The sequence below is a fragment of the Grampus griseus genome (genome assembly GCF_964374135.1).
Source record: "Grampus griseus genome assembly, chromosome: 9".
Classification (NCBI taxonomy): Eukaryota; Metazoa; Chordata; class Mammalia; order Artiodactyla; family Delphinidae; genus Grampus; species Grampus griseus.
The window spans coordinates 65,207,291-65,233,217 of NC_139003.1; the positions used below are offsets into that span (position 1 = coordinate 65,207,291).

General features: G+C 37.0%; 1 protein-coding gene across 1 annotated transcript in view; it reads left to right on the plus strand.

The window, feature by feature from the left end:
• The window catches only part of SCIN (scinderin), an 81,391-nt gene that overhangs the window by 9,148 nt on the left and 46,316 nt on the right, over positions 1-25,927 (plus strand). Inside the window, exons 3-4 of the mRNA XM_082662047.1 lie at positions 3,141-3,302; positions 17,731-17,880. Of these exons, the coding sequence (XP_082518173.1) occupies positions 3,141-3,302; positions 17,731-17,880 (312 nt within the window). The remainder of the gene's footprint in view (positions 1-3,140; positions 3,303-17,730; positions 17,881-25,927) is intronic.

A 25,927-nucleotide genomic window follows, 5' to 3' on the forward strand; every position in this document is an offset into this window, starting at 1 on the left:
TGAAATCAAACTTCTGGTTACATACTTAAAAGTGGACATGATAAAAGTAAGTTTACAATTATTGGATAATTATCTTCTAATTATCAACATTAAAACCACCGCAAATCAGCATTTTTTAGAAGGAGGATGTTTGCAAATGGAGGTCAAATTTATCAGCAAAAAAAGTCATTTTACTGTCTTACCACTAGTGACATTGAGCAGATGACAACGTGTGTAGTTGCAACAATACGTGATAGGAAACGTGGAAGCAGAGCTCATTTACTACCCAGAACAGCAAAGATTATTATGTTATACTTAATTTCATGCTTCTAGGAATATAATAAGCACTTCACATGTATTATCGCGTTTAATCTGAAAAACAGCTCTGTGGTGCAGTTTCTATCATTATCATCCTATTAAGATAAGTAAATGGAAGCTTAGAGAGACTATAACTTGCCAAGCTCTCACAGCTGCTGTGTGACTGGGTGATTGTCTGACTTCAGTGCCTAAGCTATGATGCTATGATGCTCTCAAGATAAGTAAATCGTTCAAATGCCCAGATGATTTTTTTAATTTAAGAATACTCTATGGAAAGGATATTGTGTCTATTTGAAATGCATAAAACTTGGCCAAGTCTACCATTCCCAAGTCAGCAACAACCACATTTAGTTGCTATATATAAGATAAAGATGCAGCTAGGAAACATTAATATCATCTTCCCATGTCATTTAATCGACTTGAGTTTTTTTTCCTCTGTGAGGTTTTATAGGGAGTTGGGGAGGGGTTACAGAGGACTAATTACTTACTACTGGGCTTGCCTGGTGGTGCAGTGGTTAGGAATCCGCCTGCCAATGCAGGGGACAGGAGTTCAAGCCCTGGTCCGGGAAGATCCCACATGCCACGGAGCAACTAAGCCCGTGCGGCAAAACTACTGAGCCTGAGCTCTAGAGCCCGCGAGCCACAACTACCAACCCCGTGAGCCACAACTACTGAAGCCCGTGTGCCTAGAGCCCGTGCTCCACAACAAGAGAAGCCACTGCGATGAGAAGTACGTGCACCGCAATGAAGAGTAGCCTCCGCTCACCGCAACTAGAGAAAGACTGCATGCAGCAACGAAGACCCAACACAGCCAAAAATAAATAAAAAAATAAAATAAAATAAAATAACAAATAAATAATTACTTACTACTACTTCCTTATATTAAATGTCTGGCTAAGCACCTTTCCCAAGCTGAACAAGACCCAGCCCCAATCATGATTGTAAATAGCAACAATCAGACATCTGTCAGCCAGTAAAACTGTATTTATGGTGCCCTTGATTTAGAGGATCATCCACCTTGCTTTCATTCTGTAGAATAGGTAGAAAGAGGCTGGGAGTTTCCAGGGGTCATTCAAACAGTATTCACAGAAGAATTACTGTCTGATACAGACATGTATGAAACAAAAGTTTTTCTTTTGTGCATTTTTGGCATCAAATATTAGAGTCAAAATTAATTTTTAAAATACCATTAAATGTTCACAGACTATATATACTCTGATAGTTCACCATATGAAATTATCCTAAATGTTATATATGTATTCTCAGTCTAAGTCAACTCTATATTTTATAACTTTTTTACAGAACACAGTGTTCTTATGCTATTTTTTTATCAGATTACACTGTACGTCTTATTTAAAAAATTAAGGTGGCCAAGCGTAGTAATATGTAGGTGAAAAACTTGAATTTATTTTTATTGTATAATACTTTGTGCAGTCAAGAAATATGGCAATCTTTTTAAAATTATGAAGTGGGAAATTATTATATATTTGTAAAAGCTTGTGGTTGTAATTGTCTGGAAGTCAACATTTAGCATATACTAACAAAACCTTTTTATTCATGAGGGCCTTTTGGAGAAGGGGAGAAGTCTAAAGTCAATGGAAATTTAAAGAATGCGCTGTTGATTACATATGAAGCTTCACTTCTTTTTTTTTCTGTACGCGGGCCTCTCACTGTTGTGGCCTCTCCCGTTGTGGAGCACAGGCTCCGGGCGCGCAGGCTCAACGGTCATGGCTCATGGGCCCAGCCGCTCCGCGACATGTGGGATCCTCCCGGACCGGGGCACGAACCCGGGTCCCCTGCATTGGCAGGCGGACTCTCAACCACTGTGCCACTAGGGAAGCCCAGAAGCTTCACTTCTTTCTTTGGATTTACTGTATAATGTTGATGTAATAAATTTGAAAGTTGGATTATTTTATAGGCTTCTTATACTGCTAATTTTCTTACCATATTATCAGGGAGGCTTTTGATCAATAAATAACAGTTTTATTTACACTGCACCTTTATTCTGCACGTTACCTCATAGTTAATTATGGAAGTAAATAAAGATTATTGTCCTTAACATTTAATTCGGGAAAAGAATGAAAAAGGGAAAAGCTGATTTCAAATGGTGCAAGAAGATGTGCTTGATTCAGTTAATCTGTTTTTCTTCAGCATTTCTTAATTCAGTGTGGTTGTACTTTGATTTTCATTTTGTTTTGGTTGGGGATGTGCAACCAGATTTAGAGTATAAATACTTAGGCCTGGCATATTTTGTAAACTCTTTTTACCTAAATAAATAAAACAGGTGATTTTTTAATGTAAAAAAAACAAGGACCAAAATTAGAAGCAGCCCATACCTGGCCAGCACTCAGCTCCCTTCTCTGACCTGAGGCTGTGACCGTGGGAGTTTGGGGCTGCCTGATTCTCTAGGCTCTCCTCGTCTGTACTTCTGGCCTCTGACTCTCTGTTAACCTCCTGTCACCTTTTTTTCTGAAATCCTTGTCTACCTTCTCACTCAATGGTTTGAGAACCATTAGTTCCCAGAGGACAAGAGCTACAGCTCTTTTCTGTTTATGTAGCAGGTTTTATACATGGAAGGTTTTCAGTAAATATTTGCAGTATTAAATTGAATGGTTAAAATAGGAAGGACAAAGAGCCTAAAACAAAACAAAACAAAAACCTGTTGATTCGCCAGGAAATTCTCTTCCGCATATTTAATTTTTCACATGCACTTAAGTGAGTATTTTATCTTGGCTTGACAGGCAGCTTGGCACCAATACCTGAGGTTTTCTAAGCTGCTGTGTCTAGTTCGAAGCCTCATCCTTTTTTGTTTGTTTGTTTTCTATCTTCCTTCCACTGATCAGGCTGGAGGTGTGGCGTCTGGATTCAATCATGTTCTCACAAATGACTTGACCACCCAGAGGCTCCTGCATGTGAAAGGTCGGAGAGTGGTCAGGGCCACAGAAGTTCCCCTAAGCTGGGACAGTTTCAACAAGGGTGACTGCTTCATCATTGACCTTGGCACTGTAAGTTTTATACACACATGGAGATGTCTAGAGGAAAGTAAATTGTCTTCAGATCAAATCAGATGTATGTGTCATGGAAGATAATCACTTTTTCTACACACTTAGGAAAAGGTCATGTTTATGTGAGATGCAATTATATCATATGACTAATTGGCAAGTATTGAAATGACACATAAAGCAGGACTTCAAAGTTTTTATTTTCTTTGACAGGTTTAGAATGGAGTAGTGATTTAGTTCTGCCTACCATAGAACAGAAATTGAAATTTTTAATATATTTCCCCTTCTTGAACAGAGCTTCCTCTAATTATTTTTGTCCCTAAGTGTGTGTGGGAAAACACTGCTTGAGGGGGAAATTGATTCCCCCAGGAAGCAAAGATTCTAGAATTTAAAATTGACATAGGATTAGTCTAAACAGCCTGCCTGAAGAGTTTTGGGAAAATATTTTAACAAATATTAATATATCCCTTACATCCACACACATAATACTATTTCACACTTTTTTTTTTTTTAAGATTTAATTTTATTTATTTTTGGCTGTGTTGGGTCTTCGTTGCTGCACGCAGGCTTTCTCTAGTTGCAGCCAGCCAGGGCTACTCTTTGTTGCAGTGCGTCGGCGTCTCATTGTGGTGGCTTCTCTTGTTGCGGAGCACGGGCTCTAGGCGCATGGACTTCAGTAGTTATGGCACTCGGGTTCTAGAGCGCAGGCTCAGTAGTTGTGGCGCATGGGCTTAGTTGTCCTGCAGCATGTGGGATCTTTGTTCCCCGACCAGGGATGGAACCCATGTCCCCTGCATTGGCAGGTGGATTCTTATCCACTGCGCCACCAGGGAAGTCCCTATTTCACACTTTTTAATTTTCTCAGAATTATTATTAGAAAAGGCACAAGTACAAATGTCAAGTATCATCTTAGTTGGATGGGCAATATCTGACTTTTCATCCAGGAAAAGAGGCCTCTTTAATGTCAGGAATACTTATCATTATTATCATGACAAAGAAGTATTATTGCAAGGTCTTGTACTAGACTCTAGTAGGCAGGATTTGAGTTGTGTCTTTAAAACTTTGTAAGGTTTTAAAAAACCTAAAAAAGTATTCCCTGCCACTGAAAACCCACGTGCAAAGGCAAAGAAGGCAAGAAGCACAGAGCACGTTTATGTTGTCCTTTTTCTTCTGGGGATCGTAATTCTCATCACACCACATACATCAGCATTCCCATCATCATGCATAACATTTCTAGGTCAAGCATTGTTCAGGGACTTATTGCTTCAGTTAGCATGAGGCTTGGACTGTCTATAGAACTTGCTCAAGGTGGCACAGCCAGTAAATAATGAAGCCAGGATTAGACCCTACATATGTCTGATTCCCACCTAAGCCTTTTGCTTTACTGCCTCTCCTTGGGCAGTATTTTGGGGAAGAGCATCAGACAGAGGCCAAAAAAGTTTATTTCATATATATATAGAGGGGACACTGAGGATTTTAAAAATGCAGCTACACAAAGTTCGGTTTGAGCAATATTAATCTGGCAACAGCATAGAGATTAAATATGCTAAGGTTATAAATAGTTTGGAAAATGACGCAAATTATAAACTTCTTTGGGTTCTCTAAGTTAGGATACACCTCTAGTTTTATTACTGCTAATGTATGATTCGACTAATGTATGTCTTGGATTATACCAGCTGTGTGCACAGTTGAAATTATGGTATTAATGCCCAAAGTACAATTCCCAGTGTCACACTTAGACGTCTGCACCCAAAATGGCAGTACTCTTGCCCTGTATCTCACAGTGAATTTCATGGAAATATCCTTTTCAACCTTAGATGCTAACCTGTTCCCCTATCCAGGCTTAAGTCCTAACCTTCAGGTCTAGGCTGAAAACAGATACTAGTCTCTCTCTCCATTCCTCTGCAACCAAAACCACAACTTATACAAATAGATGATCAGGTATATTAAACCATGCAGTTCCAAAAACAGCACTCAGAATCTCTCAAAGCCAATGCACAATAATTATCTCCCTCAACTACTTACATTTTATAGCCCTTTAATCCCTTTGTAATTTATAAAGTATTTTACACGTAAGGTGGTATTGTTCATGGAGAAAGTGGACCTCAGTTTTCTTCCGAGTTTAGTGTAATCTCAGGTTCTCATCTATAAAAGTCGGGTATTTGATTAGATGTGCTTTGAGGCCCCTATCTACTTCCCACTGATAATGTAATTCATCACTGCCATTACTTGAAAATGTTTCTTTTCTAAAAAAAGTATTTTATGTGTAATGTAATTGCTCTACAAATGCAATAATCTCTTTGTCATGAATAGTATCCAACTGAGCTTTCCAACTCTCTGCTCTTTGATCCTGAGCAAGTCATTAACCTCTTGGAGCCTTAACTTCCTTATTTCTTTTTCCTTCTTTTTTTTTTTTATCTTAACTGTGGTTTCTAATGACACTGCTGACGTTAGCCGACTCTAATTCAGTCCCATCTGACACACAGTCATATCTGGAAATCGCAGTCACCATCCCCGTTTCACAAGAGGAAGAAATGCCTTAGAAGGTGTGAGGAAGTCACTTGCATTAATGCAGGTTGAGTGGTGATCTGGGATAGGACCTGGGTGTTTCTGTTTCTGTCACATCCTTTTCATTCCACTGAGTGAACTTGGTAGTATAGAAGACGATGTGCCTCTATAACAGAGTGTCTTGCAATAGTTTCAGAATCTGCTGAATTCAGAATTGATTATGTCTAATATGGCTTAGAATCTACTGAAAGTAGTGTTATTAATGAAATTATTTATTATTTTGTTGAACAAGTATTGAGTTTCCACAATGGGCTAGGTAGTTGAATGCTGTGATAGATCAATTCTAGCTCTAGTAACATACGCCCTCTTCCCATAGGTAATATCTGTGCATAGAAGTAGTCCCCACAAATCCAGCCTCATGTAATAGGGACAGAGTCTCTATAATAAGATTCGAGGACATTCACCTGTTTAATAGTAAATTTTCTTTATTTTATGTAGTTAATTTTCTTTAATGAATTTCAAGTTATCTCCTGCTCTCATGGTTGGTTAGAGACATTTGGAATGATTTTGTTGCAGAGATACTTGAAGCTGATTTTTCTCTTATGTTGTGGAACTTTCCCACACCTCACAGGGATATTCTAGTAAGAATCAAGCCCTGGATTCCTAAGTACTTTAGAACAAATACCCACATGATCTGTGTTTGTGTAATTCACCTTTAACCAGTTGTTATGTCGCCAAAAGTTTCTAAAAGGTGATAAGATCTTGCAGTTACCTTGGGAACTTTATTTTTAGGGTGTGTCACAGTAAACCAAGAAGGGAATCAAACTTTTCTCTATCATAGTATTTTTATAACAGTTACTGAGTTAATTATTTCATGACCACTTTCTGCTTTCGTGGGCACAAAGGGAAGCCAATGCCATCTCTTCAATCTTGTTTTATTACCCAGGTATGAAAAAGATAGGTTGAACCTCTAGAGCTGTCACCAAACTAAAGCCAGCTGGCCAACACTAAGGTTATGGATATAACCTAAATCCCATATCTTGATTGTGTTTGAGGGAAGTGAGCCTTTTATGATAAACAATCACTGGTATGAAGGTGGTGTGCCATATACCTTAGAAACATTTACTGTGGCAGGATTTTAGACCACAGTAAATATTCTCTAGACATGACAGCATAACCTTTTCAACCTAAAGCATGAGATTGTAAAATTATTCATTTAATTACAACATCAACATCTTAGAGGATGATTTGGATAAGTTGTCTTATATTTAGTGTATTTTCAGAAAATAATATGGGATGTGGCTAGACTTCAGCAATTTGGAATTTACTGAATTGTTGGAAAATGCTTTTGAAATATATATTTTAATGTTGGTGAATTTATACATCATTACTTTCCACTATTTTTAAAGATATGAGGAATATATAGAAATTAATAAAATTACATCTCAATATTTCGACAAAGCATCAGTAACCCCAGAAGTGAATGATAATGAAAAGAGCCCATATTCTTAGAGTTTGGGATATGGCGTTAACTCTTTTAGAAATACATGTCAGAGCCAGCCACTAGTGGAGAATTATGTTTCACAGGAATAGGAACCTGTGGTGAGTTTTTAATCGTGGTGTCCTGCATGTTCTGTTTCCTTGTTAACTTGTTTGGTCAGTTATGCAGCATTGCCCTACTGCCTTTGCTATTTGTAATCTATCCTGCCCTCTCCCATAGTCAGTCATGCTGCTTTGAAAAAGCAGCCTACCCTTCCTCATTGACCAGTTGGCCTTCAACCCACGTCTTCTGACTTTCACTACCACCATTTCTTTGAAACTGTTCTTCTGATGAGCATCAGTGCCTTCTGCTAAATCCAGTGGCCACTGATCATTTTCCACTTGCCCCTGTGCTCAGTTGACACTTGACTATTCTCTTTTCCTTCAGTCTCACTTCTTCCCTGGCTTCCTGTTTCTCCTCCCTTTCAAGCCACTCTTTCTCATTGTTCACATGGTCTGCCCACCGCCACAAGTTGTTGCTTTTTTAAGGATTCTACTTTTGATCATTGTCTTTTCTTTATACATTCTTCCTGAGCAAACTCATCCTTACCCAGAACTTCAACTGCTCACCCCACAGCTCAGACCTCTTGCGTGAGCTCTCTGTCAGTATTTCAGATTGCCTCCGAGATATTTCAGCTTGTGTATATCATGAGAACCTCAGACTTGATAAATCGAAAAACAGAGCTCATCAGTTTCACCCTCTCCTTCCAAAATGATTTCTCCTCTTGTCCTTTTCTTGTGAATAGAACCACTGCTCACTCAGGCCCTCAAACCCCAGATCCAGGAGACATCCTGACAACTTCTCCCAAGTGCTGCACATGCAATCAATCACATTCAGTCTATTTTTCCTTCTAAGTGTCCCTTGAATGCTTCCCGTCCTCTTCATCATCACAGTATTGTCTCAGGACCCTGTGCCTTACACTTTCCCTCAAGTCGCCATGCTTTTGCTTTTTTGCAGGTTTCCTTTGCTTAGAATACTCTCCTCTTCTACTCACCTTTCTCTGCCAAGCATCCAATATCATCTCACCCTCAAATTCAACTCAGATTGCCTTCTTTATAATGTGTTCACTAATTCCCCTCTCCCCCTTGTCCTGTCCCATGTCACACCTTGTAGAGTTGGGCATGCTCTTAACTTTCCTATCACCATGCTGAGACTTGCCTCTCAGCACTTTCCACACTGCCTGCGCATTCACATATTAGCCTCACTCACTCTCTTTGTTCCTAGTCTATAGCCCAGAACTTACAGTCGCTCAGCAAACATTTCAACAAATGTCTATCTGTCCAGCTTAAAGCACACAGTCTCAAATACAGTCATGTGTATAGAGATGCAATTTTTTTTTCAATCTATAACTCAACCTTGTTTTATTGTCAACCTTCTATTTCCACAGGAAGGTTAAAAGTGTCTTGCCTTATTAAGGTGAATTTTGTTTGTCATTAAAGAAAATCAGATTATCCCACCCACCCCCTTCCCCATCCCAGAGGATGCATATGTAATATTATTGCCTGGGATAGGGGACAGGGTTGAGAATGGAAGCATGAGTCTGGTTTGCAGTCTTCAGCCTCCCTCCTCTCTAAGCTTCATTGAGGCATCACTATTTCATTGAATCTTGAGCTCTGGGCTTTGGCCTCTGTCCTAAGACACTTGCTGGAAAATATTCATGGCCTCACTTTGGTCTTCTGAGATGCCCACATATCCGCTGCAAGACCCTTTCTGGTTCTATCAGCCACTACTGCATCTGCCCTCAGGAACTCTACTTAGTTTTTCCCATGCCGCACTGGAGTTGTGGGGACAGTATGTCCAAAAGGTTACCAGTACCCTTTGGTCCAACTGCCTGGACACTGACCAGAGTTGTTTCTGCTCTAATGCTTGGGATCATGGATGAATGTATGACAGATAAGGAGGAGTAGACATTTACCGAGGCCTTCTCAAAAACTGATTGCACCTGATCAAGTTTCCTGGTTCCCTTGTAATCACCTCCTTTTCTTGGATCAGACAAACTAGGCTTATACCATTTCACACTGTTGCCTTCTCTGTGGTTTCTTCAATACACTCTGGCCCCTGAGGCCAAGACTGTGGCTCTCGATATGCACAACCAACTTTCTAGACCACATCCTCAATCCTCCCCTGCAGAACACTTAACTCTAGGAAAATCAAGGTTCTTTTAAATTAAAACTATGTTGTCTTTCAGACTTTTGTCTCTACTATGACTTAAGAAGGCTTATTTTAAAACTGAGAGCTGAGCAATATCTTCCTATTTCTGGATTAATTTGTCCTTACTCCAAAGTAATGCATCCCACTAGATTTACTGGGAAGAGCCTTCAGGCCACAAAAAAAAGATAATGGGAAAGATAAACCTAATTTTAAATCTCTGAGATTTACCCTGTAATAAAAGTGTGGATGAGTGAATGGCATTTAGTGTGTGCTTAGTGTAAAGTGCTGGGTGCTTGGAGTGTAAAGATGAAAACCAGGTAGCCTTTGGCCTCCAGGTGCCATGAAGTGGTGAGAGACAGAAACACGTACACAAGTCAGAGTATGACCAGGTAGAATGTGAGAAGTGCTGGAATGGAGCTACACACAGGCTGCCACTGGAGAATGGATGAGGGCCCTAGGAAAGGCGGCTCTCCAGGTATTAGGAGTTATATTTTAATTCTCAATCATGGTTTCACACTGGCATCATTTAGAAGAGGTTTTAAAAATACTGATGCCTGTGATTTGACTCCTGAAGATTCTGATTTTAAGGTTTTGGGACGGGCCTTTGGTGTAGGGTGGTTTTTTTTTTTTTTTTTTTTTTGGCCAGGCTGTGAGGCATGTAGGATCTTAGTTCCCCAACCAGGGATTGAACCCATGCCCTCTGCATTGGAAGTGTGGAATCTTAACCACTGGACCGCCAGGGAAGTCTTGGTGTAGGTTCTTTTTAAGCTCTACCCCCAGATTATTATATTGGACAGTGAACGTCCCCATTTCAATATGGGAAATGTCTAATGGTGCTGGGAAATTCACAATCATATGTTCGAAGAACCAGTAAGTTAGTTAAAGATAGTTGAATCACCTACTTCTGTGGCTGGAAGAAATTATTTTTGAAAAATAAATATATATGATTTGCCAAATACTTTGACTAGTACAGAGAACCCAATTTCACCTTCTCTTGCTACAAAAAGAATGCTCCAAAAGCTGTCACCTGTTCCCAGTTAGTGGCATCACTGCCACAGCCAAGCTAGATTTGTCCAAGTCATTTCCCCCATTCCCGGTCCTCTAGTACCCATCCAAAGGCATGGTTGACCGACCCTGTAGGCTTTAACCTTATAAATCCCTGTCTTCTCCTCTTCTCCATCACCACTGCTTTGTCCTACCTCACATAAAACTCCTTCCTTTCTGGTCGCCCTGCCTTCAGTAACCATACACACCCTCTGCATCCAACTTACATCCTTCAGTCAGAGATGTTTTTTAGAACACGTATACATGTCATTGAAGGATATTGAGTTGGCTTGGCTTTAAACAACAACAAAATAGAATGTAAATAAACATTTGTTTATCAAAAACTAAAAAAAGTCATGTTTTAAAGTTAAAAAAAAGAAGGTAGGTCCTAGAAGTATTGCAGAAGACATTATCATTTTTTTAACATCTTTTTTTTTTAACGTCTTTATTGGAGTACAATTGCTCCACAATGGTGTGCTAGCCTCCGCCCTACAACAAAGCGAGTCAGCCATACATATACACACACCCCATTATTGGAGTATAATTGCTTTACAACGGTGTGTTCGTTTCTGCTTTATAACAAAGTGAATCAGCTATACATATACACACACCCCATTATTGGAGTATAATTGCTTTACAACGGTGTGTTAGTTTCTGCTTTATAACAAAGTGAATCAGCTATACATATACATATATCCCCATATCTCCTTCCTCTTGTGTCTCCCTCCCTCTCACCCTCCCTATTCCCACCCCTCTAGGTGGTCACAAAGCACCGAGCTGATCTCCCTGTGCTATGCAGCTGCTTCCCACTACCTATCTATTTTACATTTGGTAGTGTATATATGTCCATGCCACTCTCTCACTTCATCCCAGCTTACCCTTCCCCCTCCCCGTGTCCTCAAGTTCATTCTCTACATCCGCGTCTTTATTCCTGTCCTGCCCCTAGGTTCTTCAGAACCTTTTTTTTTTTTTAGATGCCGTATATATGTGTTAGCATATGGTATTTTTCTCTTTCTGACTTACTTCACTCTGTATGACAGACTCTAGGTTCATCCAACTCACTACAAATAACTCAATTTCGTTTCTTTTTTCTGTTCCATTGTATATATGTGCCCCATCTTCTTTATCCATTCATCTGTCTTGGACACTTAGGTTGCTTCCATGTCCTGGCTATTGTAAATAGAGCTGCAATGAACATTGTGGTACATGACTCTTTTTGAATTATGGTTTTCTTAGGGTATATGCCCAGTAGTGGGACTGCTGGGTCATATGGTAGTTCTATTTTTAGTTTTTTAAGGAACTTCCATACTGTTCTCCATAGTGGCTGTTAAGTAGTTTTTGGAGAATCTCCAGCCTAGAGGGGTATCTGAATGAACTTCTGTATTTGGTTAACTAGATCTAAAGGAAAACTAAACACAGGAAAAATAAAGCCAGTAGAAGCAAGGGAGAGAAATAAGTCTGCCCCCACCCGTTTTATAAACTTTTAGATGTATTTAGAATAAAGAAGTTAGAAAAGGACAAAAGAGTAGCAATTCCATCTGAATTCTTTGCCCATGTTATGAGTCACCATCACATGGCTGTTTGGGGGTCTCCTTTAATCTTGCCTCCCTTCAAGGGCATCATTGACCATTGTTTTATTTCTGCTCTTATTTCCTGTCCCCAAATGAGGTTTGGCTGCACTTTGATGTTTGACTTGTTAACTCTGACCATGTAGTTTAAAGGAAATTTTAGAAACCTCTAGGTCTGCCCCCAGTGTGGTTGTTTCTATGAATATCACTCATTTGTTTTGATTTCTTGTTACTTGGTGGTCCGAACTAATTGCCAGTAACAGTTTCTCTTTACTCCCTTATTTTTTCCTTTTCAAACTATCCAGAGTGATTTTGTTTTCCTTTAATAGTTTGTACATTGAGTTAATTATAGTTTCACAAACTTCTACTAGAGGATGTTCGTGGGCAACATGTACGTCAGCAAATTTCAGCCAAAATTTAAGTGGACTTCATTCTAAATTGAATGGATATTTCCATATTTACAGGGAGTTTTTATATCCTTCCCTCTCTCCCCAAACATGACATTTAGTGTTGAGCTGTTAAATCCCTTAGGATCTTAGAAGGTAAAATAGTTGCCTCTGAAACCATGTTTGTTCTACAATTTTCAGTGTCTAGTACACTTAATTCACATTTACAAAAGGTTTTTCATCTAAATCCCATTAAAGTATTACAAATAAAACAATTTAAATTATAATGAAAACTTTTTCTGGTTGTAATAATACATATCAACCTATCATATCAATTCAGACATCTTTTAGCTCTATGCAGAATTTCTTTTTTTCAGCCCATGCCCTCTAAAAAAAAGGTTAAGTTGCATTATAGGAGAGTTTTTCAAGCATGGGGCCGATTGAGTACAAAGTTTCCTTGTGCCCGGAGTGGTGAATAGTCTTAACCAACTACCTCTGAATAGAGTAAGTGTTGGGCTAACACAGTTTATTAATAGTACTACACACATTCATCTCATCACTGTACAGCTCTGTTAAAATAAGATGTCTTAAACACATCATCTACACGTGGTGGAATATAAATTGCTCAAATTTAATGAATTGCTCAAATTCTGTTTAAAATTTAAAACATGTTTAATGTACTGCTACCATTATTGAACAAACTATATTTGTATAAAAATTAATTAGCATTGAATGAAAAGGGTTTTTTAATTAATTTTTTAAACAGTTTTGGCTTTTAGCAATTTAAAATTAAAGTCCACATTTTATTGCTTTTCTTGTCTGAGTTAACCACTGAAAATTAAGTCTAGTAAATAAGATAATATGTCACTTATAGAAATAGCACAAAATAAGGTGAAAGTAATGAAAGAGTAAGCATAACATAAAACATTCATTTTCATGCTCAGTAAGAAATTTTTTTTGGTAACACTTTCTTTAGTGATTTAGTCATCTTTGAATTAAAAGGAAAACTTCACTATTAAAAGTTTTATTATTTTTATGAGTATTTCCTAGATATGTTTTTGCTATTTTAAAGGTTGAAACTGGTCTCTAAGCAATGGTGAGGAATATTTTCTACAACTAAATTTATCTGTGAATTGATACTGCACATAAAACTCCCAACCCAAAGTAATATCATGGAAAATATTTTGGGATCCAAAGAATATTGTAAAATTCTATGTTAAATAATAATTATATTTAGAAAATTATCATTAGCTATAATTCTTTTTAAACACATTTTACCAGACTTCCTTAATGCTTTACAGATACTAATAAAATTTAGTGTGATTTTCACTAATCATTAGAGAAATGCAAATCAAAACTACAGTGAGGTATCACCTCACACCAGTCAGAATGGCCATCATCAAAAAATCTACAAACAATAAATGCTGGAGAGGGTGTGTAGAAAAAGGAACCCTCTTGCACTGTTGGTGGGGATGTAAATTGATACAGCCACTATGGAGAACAGTATGGAGATTCCTTAAAAAACTAAAAATAGAACTACCATACGACCCAGCAATCCCACTACTGGGCATATACCCTGAGAAAACCATAATTCAAAAAGAGTCATGTACCACAATGTTCATTGCAGCTCTATTTACAATAGCCAGGACGTGGAAGCAACCTAAGTATCCATCAACAGATGAATGGATGAAGAAGATGTGGCACATATATACAATGGAATATTAGTCAGCCATAAAAAGAAACGAAATTGAACTATTTGTAGTGAGGTGGATGTACCTAGAGTCTGTCATACAGAGTGAAGTAAGTCAGAAAGAGAAAAACAAATATCGTATGCTAACACATATATATATATGGCGTCTAAAAAAAAAAAAGAAGAAAAGGTTCTGAAGAGCCTAGGGGCAGGACAGGAATAGAGATGCAGACATAGAGAATGGACTTGAGGACGTGGGGAGGGGGAAGGGTAAGCTGGGATGAAGTGAGAGAGTGGCAAGGACATATATACACTACCAAATGTAAAATAGATAGGTAGTGGGAAGCAGCTGCATAGCACAGGGAGATCAGCTCGGTGCTTTGTGACCACCTAGATGGGTGGGATAGAGAGGGTGGGAGGCAGACGCAAGAGGGAGGGGATATGGGGATATATGTGTATGTATAGCTGATTCACTTTGTTATAAAGCAGAAACTAACACACCATTGTAAAGCAATTTTACCTCAATAAAAATGTTTAAAAAAAATTTAGTGTGATTTTATATAATCTCTTTGAAGTGGATGAGAGGCCATTTATACAACTAAGGTAGGGAGAATATAAACATCTATTAGATGAATATAAAAATACAGAGCAAATCAGTAATGAAAGTTGTTTACAAGCCTGAGATATCTAGAGAGCTAACTTCTGATCCACTTCCTATATTTCATTGTTATGTAAAAATTGGAAGTTTGCTTTCTCAGATCTACTAAGAAAAGAATCATTTGCAAAATATCATGGAATAAGGTAGAAAAGGAACCTAGGCTAAGATCCTAAGTGTACTGGCAGAGTAGCCTGCTTGGCTGCATTGGGTAACTAGAAATTGCAGATTCCCTGTAACACCTGCCTGATGCAACGGGTGCTCCTGGGGACCAGAAGAGGTTCTCAGCCTTGGTTTAATGCTTAGAATCATCTAGGGAGCATTCAATAAATGCGGCTGCCCAGAATACACCTGAGAGTCCCGAAGGGTAGGCTCAGGTATCCATTTTTAAAAAAAAAAAAAATCACCATCTTACTCCACCACCTGATTTTAATGCTCAGTGATTAGACGTTAGCTGATCGTTCGTTGGGAACCATTTATTTTCACTCTTTGTAACTGTTGGTCTGGGCCAGGTGTTCAAATGTGAGCCTCATGTTCAGATGCCCAGGTATAGAAAAGAGGTTAGAGCGGAAACAATAGCGGCACGCAATTCTCTGAAAAACAGAAAAGAAACACCCCTTAACAATGTTGAATAACTAAATTAGATTCTAAAATGAAAGGAATTGCAAAGCACAGTCTCTTTTTCTTTTACTTCTTATAAAGGCTTGAATTCCTAAGACTTATATTTTATTCTTGAAGAGGAATGTGGAAAAGGTGAAGCAGGATCATGGGGGTGGGGGGCCGGTTTAAGGGGACAGAGAGACTGTTGCCGACCTGTGTGCTTTCAGGTTGTGCCCCCAGGGAGAGGGATCCTGCCCAATTTCAGGTAATCAGTGAACTATTTTTGAATGGAGAAATGACTCTGGACTGGAAATGTCTTGTGATTAAAGAAAAGAGCCTGTCTCTCTGAATTTTGGGGTGCCCTTTTATTTGCTGTTATTAATTTATTTCCTCTTTTAAAAATTGCAAACATAAAGCCACATAGAAAGTGGCTGCTGGTCTGTCTCCTTTATATTGTACTTAACCACAAAGCAATAACTACAAAGCAACCCCCTCTCCAGATTGACTACAGGAAGTATGTGTGGAAACGTTTTGAAAACTAAGTGTTGTGCAAACATATTATTAGCATTAGTTGTCTACATGTCAGTCTCTCCTTGCTAGTTTTTGCTCATTCATCTCTTTATTCCCAACATCTAGCTCCTAATAGGCAGCTAATAAATGTGAGTGACATTTAAAAAAGAAAAGGAAGAAACACTGATTTAGATACAGCAAAAACTGAAGGCTTTCTTTCTGCAGTTACATGCCCCTTCCCATGTATTAAAGATACTGTGTATCTTTAAAAGTCTTTTTCTGCAAAGACAGAAACAGAGCTTATATTTTTGTTTCTGTACTTTAATGGAGCTATATTATTCTGTGGCTTTATGTTATTTATGATATACCTGGATATTTTTAACATCGGTGTTTAAACATTGTCCTCAATTTCTAACCACTGAAGAATAGTCTATAGTATCCACGTAATGACATTTATATGGCCATCTCCCTATTGATGGGCATTTGTGTTTGTTTTGTTTGTTTCTTTGTTTTTGCATCCCATGTTTGAATAGTTCTATAAAATAGATTCCTAGAAATGGAATTTCCTGATTTTAAAATCATATATAATTTTTTGGTATGACACCAAAGTGCCCTCAAAAAAAGCCTGTGTCAGTATCTACCACCCAAATAGTGTGTGATAATACCCACTCCCACATCCTACCAGGCCTGGGTACCATTACATTTCTTTCTTTCTTTTGTTAAACCACATTTAATGGAGAAAATGACATTTTATTATTTTACATGTTATTGTATACTTTCTGAACACTGTACCTAAGTCTAAAATATATATATATATATATATATATATATATTTTTTTTTTTTTTTGCGGTACGCGGGCCTCTCACTGCTGTGGCCTCTTCCGTCGCGGAGCACAGGCTCCGGATGCGCAGGCTCAGTGGCCACGGCTCACGGACCCAACCGCTCCGCGGCATGTGGGATCTTCCCAGACCGGGGCACGAACCCGTGTCCCCTGCATCGGCAGGCGGACTCTCAACCACTGCGCCACCAGGGAAGCCCTAAAATATATATTTTAATCTAAGTGGCAACTAATGTATATAATTTACAATATATCAAACTGCTGTTTCTGTTTTTCTAAATTTCTGTTAAAGTATAATTTTGATGTTTTTTTTCTATATATCGTAATTTATATTACTGTAATCCTATTGTTGAACATTTAATGTCTTCCCAATGCCTCACTAATATAATCACATCAGTGAAAACCCTTGTACATGTGTTGTTTTCTCTTCTTTATGAATAATTTATTAAAATAAATTCCAGATAGTGATATTACTGGGTCAGAGTTTTAACTCTTTTTATGATTCTTGATAAGAATTGTTAAATTGCTTTACAAAAGAGATAGGTCATGTTTTATGATCATCAAGAGCATATTCCTACTATAACAGATTCTTGACTATCTGAAATACGTTAGATTTATTATTCTAAATTTAAATAATTTATATAAGTTTACTTTTATAAATTGTACTTAGTGGATTATATACACAGAGAATGCTGAGGTATATATTTATATTTTCCATGTTTAAAAATGCTTACTTTATAATGCTAACTGAAAGCAACAGGATACAGAATGAGGTATAAATTAAATATATAAAAATTATATATACCTCAACAATAGATCAATTTAATTTCATTTTTTAGACCTTTTTGTTTTTCTCCTAATTAATCACAGTGTGTATTACACCAGGGCTGAATGTCCTCCACGTATTCCTGGGGTCAAAAGATCTGTCTTTTTCTTTTAGGAAATTTACCAGTGGTGTGGATCCTCTTGCAACAAATATGAGCGTCTGAAGGCCAGCCAGGTTGCCATCGGCATTCGGGACAATGAAAGGAAAGGAAGAGCTCAACTAATTGTGGTGGAAGACGGGCATGAATCATCAGAGCTTATAAAGGTATTGAGAGCTTGCCACTCTAAGTTTTGTGTGTGTTAGTGTGTGTGTTAGATTTAATAACTTCTTAATACTTAGGCTAAGGTTAGGTAAGAGGAAGTATCAGTGTTTTATAAGTCATGGTATTAGGAAAATAGAACATCATGACTGTTTTCTCCCACCGCTGGGATGACTATCAAAGAAGTCTTGTGCCTGTCTTCTGAGACATTCAAGGACAAATAGGTGGGCAAAACCTTTGAGATTGACTATAAGAAAATATTTTGGAAGAAACATAATAGTTTTTTCATCTGGGCTTCTCAAATTTTTTATAACGCAGTGATTTTCTTCAATTTTAAAATTAACAATTATTTCGTTAAAAGAATGAAATAAAATCTTATACCAAGAGATTAAATACACCAATATTTTAAATACTTCAATCATTTTAAACTAAGAATTACAGTATAGGCAAGACATAATTTTAGCATAGTTGTTAAATCAGTATGAATTGTCTGTATGGCTCTTTATACCTCTGTCATTTACTTAATCAACATACAAGTCCCGGACATTTAGTTGTGACCAAGTGTATATATGGTATATATTCCCTTAAGGAAGATTATCAGTCAAAGGGTATAATCATATTCAGGTGTCTAGATACACGTTGGTAAATTGATTCCCATTTATTCATTCAACAAATATTTATTGAATTCCTACAGGAGCCAGGCACTAAATGTTTGTACCAGTTGCTGCTTCCTTGACCAAAGCACTGTGTTCCTTCATGACTTTACAGAGCACTGTCAGGATATCCTGTTGTAGTACCTTTTTGAATCTTCCCACATGTAATAGTAGCAGGAGGTATCTCTTTGAGTTTTCCTTTCTCTAATTTCCTGGGATATTATGCATTTTCCCCCAATGATTTTAGCCATTGGGCGCTTAAATTTTTCTAAAGACAATCCTGTAAACATATATTTTTAATATTTTTTATTTAGAGCAATTTAATGCATTAGTTACCTGATCAGATGCTAGCCTACATAATCCAGCAATCGAAAATTATATAATGATATCATTTTATTGATTATAATGTCTTTAAACTTTATTACTTTAATAACCACCAAACACAGACTTTCACATTAATGATGTTTTAGAAATAATTTTAATTCAATGGGAAGATGATCACGGTACAATGCTAAGAGAAAAGGCAGGCTATAAAATTTTAGGTACAATATTATCTTAATATGTAAGTTTACATTATATAGCTATATATTCATATATACATTTATATCTGGAAAGAAATATGCTGAAATATTACCAACACCACCAATATATGGCTTTGACTCTGGGGATACGGCTTCTTGTTATTTTCTTCTGCATTTGTCTTTGTGTTTTCAAAATTTATTATAATGGATGTGTATTCCTTTTATAATTAGAAAAAAAAAGGCCATCTGAAAAAATAAAATAAGGGACGACTATTGAAACCTGGGTTTTCAGAAGTCAGACTAACATTACTAATATATTAGACCTTGAAACTATTTAGAGCACATTCTTGATCTTTTAATATTTTTTAAAGACCTCTGTTCTGCAGATGTGATCACCATTTTTTTTTTTTTTTTTTTTTAAAGTTTTCTTTATTTTATGTGAAAGATCATTTTGTTGCACAGATAAACAAACAGAACTAAGAAATCAAGCCATTTACTTAGAGCACAAAATACACTATTTCTACATGGAATTTGTCCAACAGAATATACAGCTTAACTTCCAAAGCATATTTATTATTCAGTTCTTTTTTTTTTTTTTTAACATCTTTATTGGGGTATAATTACTTTACAATGGTGTGTTAGTTTATGCTTTATAACAAAGTGAATCAGTTATACATATACATATGTTCCCATATCTCTTCCCTCTTGCGTCTCCCTCCCTCCCACCCGTGATCACCATTTAAGTTATCTAATTCTCATATTTGGGAGCAAAAATCTATAAATAAGATGTATTTCTAATTGATTATAACTTCTTGTCTCAATAGCTATACTTTGATAGAAGTGGAGCCAGGGACACAATTTGCCCTTGTAGGGAGCTAGAGGGAGTGTTGCATTAACTGTCAGGCTAGCTTCTCCATGGTCATCTTGGAAAGTCCCTTAAACTCTCATTGTCTCTGGTTCCTCATTTGTAAAGTGAGGGTTAGACAAAGTGGCTTCTCTGGTCCCTTTAGATTCCAATGATCTGTGATTCAACCTTGTCTCTCAGGCAATGGCTGTGTTTAATTACCAGTCATTTGTAGTCTGTTCTAGGCAACGAAACCACTGAGGCCAAGGGCCTTAACTGTGCATATGTATTTTTGATGTCTTTGCTGATTGGATATCACTCAAAGCTCTGAGAAAGAAAAGCTTAAATAGTCGATGACTATATTATGCTGTTAAATTAAAATGAGACAATGCAAACCTGAAGAAAAAAATTTGTAAAAATATAACTTCGATTTTAAAATATCAGTGATAGGGATAAGGGACATACTGTTTAATATAAAATGCTATGTCTGTGTTTTAGGGGCTCTTTGTTTTCTGGTTTCTAAAAAATCCTAGAAAACACTGACTTTGTTTCCATTCAGTACATTCAATTTATACTGCATTATGATGGACAGCTGTCACTCACAATTGATCTGAACTGAATTTTGAGTGAAAGCCTTTTTTTTTTTTTTTTTTTTTTGTTAAAAAGCATTCGGTGGGAAGTTCTGTTTTCAGAAATGTTCTTTTGTGGCCTGATTACAAGGGTAGGTAGTTGTTTGATGAATTACCTATGGACTTAAGATAAACAAGTTTGACCTCTAGGCTTTCTTAATGTTGTACTGTAACAATAGAATTCAAAGAGCTCATGAACTTGGTTGGGAAAAAAATTACAGCTTCATTTTCACCGATTTCTTTGTGAAAATTTTCTCCAATTGTGAATGTAGTTGATAAACGACAGTAGTATGAGCAGAACTTGTGACTTTTCAGATCACACTATAGATATTGCATATAACCTCAAAGTATCACTTATGCTCATCACTACTTGGTAATTAGGGCAGTTATTAGACCTGCTTTTCAGTAATATTATTTAATGAGTAAATGAAGAAGCTTATTTATTACTTTATTTACTTTATTATTTTTACTTTATTACTTTATTACTTTATTTACTTTATTATTTATATATTACTTTATTTATTACTTTTTTACTTTTGCTTTTTTAAATATATTTTGATTTTTTGATAGTTTTATTCTAATATAATTGGTTTCCATTGTAAGTATTTTATTTTATACGTTTAAAAAATACATTTATCAGTAGGGGTTCATAGGCTTCAAAAGTGGTCCAAAATGGTCCATAGCACACAGACAAAAAAGGTTACCTCGTTTAAGATAATGGAACACCACTTCTTTTCCTGAGACTCTAATGCAACTGTTGACTTTGCTAGAGGATTCCAAAAATCTAAAAATCTTTCAAAATATCTCATAAAATTGACCTGTTAAGTGACTCATTTTTAATGAGAATTAAAAAAAATTATTTACTTCCAAAAACTTTGAAAGTGTATATATGAAGGTTGGTAATGGCTTGAAGTCAAGAACTTTTCAACCAGTTAAATGATGTGATTGTCATGATTCCATATTCAATGCTGAATTTTTGGAACATGTCTTTGTAACACATTCAAGTGATCAACACTGAAAATATTGAAAAAAAATTTTTCTGAGAGTCTTTTGAAAAATTGATCTTTATTTAGAGGTAGTTCAACTATCTTTTGATCACAATATTATTTTCACACAATTTTAATATGGCTTATCTCTAGGATGATCATAAATTTATCCTTCAAACAAAACACTCTGGAGAGTAATAGTGGGCACTAACCAGACAGGACACAACATGCATTAACAAGAACCGTCTGGGGAAACAGGATGTGTGGTCAGCCTCTTATCTGTATCTTAAGCACTTTTAAAAGCTTGTATGCCTAAATATGAAGGTAATCCTATAAGCAGAACTAACTAAAACCTGTAATTAAAGTCATGTATACTCTGTGCTTGTTTTCTCCTAACTGTAAACATATTTACCATGAAAAGCTGCATGTAAATTATGTAAAGCTTTTTTCTTTTCATATTTAAAATAAATAATCAATGAATGTGAAGGAAAATTAAATATCTCACTAGCCCGAAGGTCTCAAACTTTCTTTGTTGATTCTACTCATTCTTGAAACATTAGGAGGGAGGCTAAAAGTCCCTTGAGGAAAAATGGCTAAGGTGAATAACTTATCAGTATGTTTTATAGACTTTCATTTTTAAAAAGATAGCATTGCGTAGATATCAAAAAGAAAGAAGGAGCAAGTTGTTTGAAACAACAACAAAACAACCAATTCTTCTAACCTGGAAAGAGTTTTTTTCAATGTAATTTAATAAACTTGTTAAGTCTATAATCATTGTAAATGCTAGTGGAGGAATCCTGGCAGTAAAAATACTACAGGGAGATTGTTAGCAGATGCTTTGTTGTTGAACTGTTAGATTTCTTGCTTCTATAAAAACACTGAGGCTCCCTGGAAAGTCATATGCACAATCATTATTTTAGATTTGGGTAAAAGAAGAAAATCGGAAAGAAAAATTAGAATGTCATGTGATGTCTTAGTTAATAAGTGTTTTTTTCTTTTCATAAAAGCATGTACTTTATTATTAGAGACATAGCACAACAAGTGGGAGAGCACGCAGAGGAACAGTTTGCTTATTTAAGACAGAAGCAAGGCAGAGATGCACAGTCGGAGAGCAAGGGTGTGGGCATCCTCCCTAATGAGGAGGAGCCAATAAGTGTTTATTGATCACTGGGTTGGTTCCCAGTAAAGTTCAGACTGTATTTTTTTGTCTGATTGAGAAGATAAGCATGCACCCGGTCTAAAACATAGTCCTAGAGTGGTAACAGGTTGTGAGGGTCCTCAAATGCCAGAGAAAACACAGTCAGAATGATACCACCAGTGGTTGAAAGACTTCTCATGATAAAACTTATGTATTTTATTTTATTATTTTTTTAAAATTTATTTTATTGAAGTATAGTTGATTTACAATGTTGTGTTCATTTCTGCTGTACAGCAAAGTGATTCAGTTATACACATATATATGTATATACACACATTCTTTTTCATATTCTTTTCCATTATGGTTTATCACAGGATATTGAACATAGTTCCCTGTGCTGTACAGTAGGACCTTATAGTTTATCCATTCTGTACATAATAGTTTGCATCTGCTAATCCCAAACTCCCAATTCATCCCTCCCAAATTTATGTATTTTAGACTATATGACAATAGCATATAAAATAGATTAATCTCCAGAGGATCTCCCAGTATAGGAATTGTGTTCATCTTGTTACTATAAGTCATAATTGACTACTTGAAAATAAGAAAATTTATTCAATCATTCTTTTGAGAAGTTGATCAGATATTTATGATGTGCTCATCTGGTAATCTTGTAAATAAAATCTAGAGTTGAACTGTGCAGATATTTCTTAAATTATCCTTTAGATATCTATTTAGGCAAAGAGTAAAATTTTAGTTATACTTCCCCAAAGTACTTTGCCCAATGAAATTTATATCTTAACAATGCTACTCTAAATTCCTTGAAGACAAGACATTGCCTTTATATCTGTGGAAGCCTCACAGCTCTAACTCATTGCTCATTAATATTTAGAAAATTAATACAATTAACTGGGAACTTTGTGGTTTTAGAAAACCAATTACATTTGTCTTCCTGTTTTCTACAGGATAGTATTGCTTTAAAAAATTCCCTGTGTTATAGATGATAGTGTTGGTGAATATATGAACAAAGCCATATGGTTGATTAAGTTTTAAAACCAACTGCATTTATGTCGGAGCAGTTAGTGTTTAGATAAGGATAATCCATAGAGTCTGCTAGTCTTCTTTCTACAGATTGATAGTTACAGCTCATCTCCTGGAAAGTGATAACTGAGTCTTGAGCTTATCTACCTTCCCACGTATTAGGCAGATTGCATACACTCCAGGTGAGAGTATGTAGCACAGTAAGAAATAGACAGCAAATGTCTAAAACTTCATTCTGTGAATAAAAATGCATGTCCCCAGGAGCTGCAGTTGGATTCTGCCATCTGTAAAATCTTCCTTCCCAGGTCAGGTCACCTCCCTATTTAGTGTTCAGCAAAATTGGACACTATTTCTGTTTTTGTCCACTTAGTGTGGACTAAAACACACTAAGTGCACACTTAGCGTCCACTTTGTCCACCCTTCTTGCTGTTTAGTACACATCACTGCTGTCCACTGGCCTAGGACTGCTGCCTACAGTCTCGGTGCTGCCTCTCCTCACCACTGGGTTAAAAGTGAATGTGGGGGAAAAAAAAAAAAAAAAAGTGAATGTGGGGCTTCCCTGGTGGCGCAGTGGTTGAGAGTCCACCTGCTGATGCAGGGGACACGGGTTCGTGCCCCGGTCAGGGAAGATCCCACGTGCCGCGGAGCGGCTGGGCCCGTGAGCCATGGCCGCTGAGCCTGCGCGTCCGGAGCCTGTGCTCCGCAACGGGAGAGGCCACAGCAGGGAGAGGCCCGCGTACCGCAAAAAAAAAAAAAAAAAAAAAAGTGAATGCGCTCCGTGCACTCCAAGGAACTACACAGATGTAGAGCTTTGTTTTTGAAATCACCCAATATATTTGTCTTATCCTTAACATCAATGCTTAACATCAAAGGCGGTGGTGCTAACACTTCCCAAGGTTGTACAATTTAAATGTACAGAAAGTTAAAGCAGGAGTGATTTTGAACATTTAATCATCTAAGCACTGGAATAGTAATACAGTTTCAGCATGTAGAGCAAAAGGTGAAGAAAAAGCAAGCAGGAATTTGGAAATTTAGAATTGTCAACATTCCATGAAGCTTCTCTGTGGAAACGTTTGCTTTCATAGCATAACCTTGAGTTTACTGGATTTACATGGAGTTATATTTTAATCTTTTAACTAAAATAACATTGTGTATTTGAATCATGCTTAGTCATTTTAAAAATGATACCATAGAGAATGGGAGAAACTTTATTTTCTGGGGATGATTTTTAATTAGATAAATCAGTCCCCATTTATCTTTGTAAAATAATATCAAATGAACCAAAGGAGTGCCAATAATAGAAGTCGGGGAACTGTTTTTGTTGTTGTTGTTTTGTTTTGTTTTTTGTTTTTTTGGGGGGGGGGTTTTGCGTTATGTGGGCCTCTCACTGTTGTGGCCTCTCCCGTTGCGGAGCACAGGCTCCGGACGCGCAGGCTCAGAGGCCATGGCTCACGGGCCCAGCCGCTCCGCGGCATGTGGGATCCTCCCGGACCGGGGCACGAACCCGTGTCCCCTGCATCGGCAGGCGGACTCTCAACCACTGCGCCGCCAGGGACGCCAAGGGAGCTGTTTTGAAAACCCCCTTCATGAGCATTTTGGAACAGTGAGTATACAGTATTTTTAAAGGGTCTAAAGATTTATAGGAAAATAGTATAAATAAGAATCAAAATCACAGCTTTTTAGCATCAGGGAATAAACCTGGGTGTTTTGAGCTCCTTAAATGTAAATGATAGTTATTTTGTGGGTTTGTAACGCACACACACCACTCATTAAATTATTTTCTGTTGCCCTCTTACTTCATTGTTAGTCACAACTCTGTACTTTGTGAGGATGGAAATTTGAGTTGCCTGAGATACTATTTTGGTCAATAGGCACAGTAAACACTTTTAACACTAAGAGACAACAAAAAACGTTTTGTGAGAGAGGTACACTGCTCTTTGTGTGCTATCCAATTAGTTTTAGCTTCCTTGTTTATCCCTCCTTTATTTTCCAACCTCCTTTTGTAAGTTTTTGGGAAATTGAACAATGTCTGACATATTTTGGAATTTCCTATTTATATCACATGGTGTCTGGCACAGCAGAGACGTTCACCAGAATTTGTTGTCTGAAATAACATTATTATGAGAGCCAAGTGGAGAGAGAAGGTCCATTTATGGGTTTACCATTCAAAGAATTTTAAGGTAAAGGGGTCCAAAATATTTGCCACTCTCTCTAGATTAGTCCTTATATTACGTATAGAG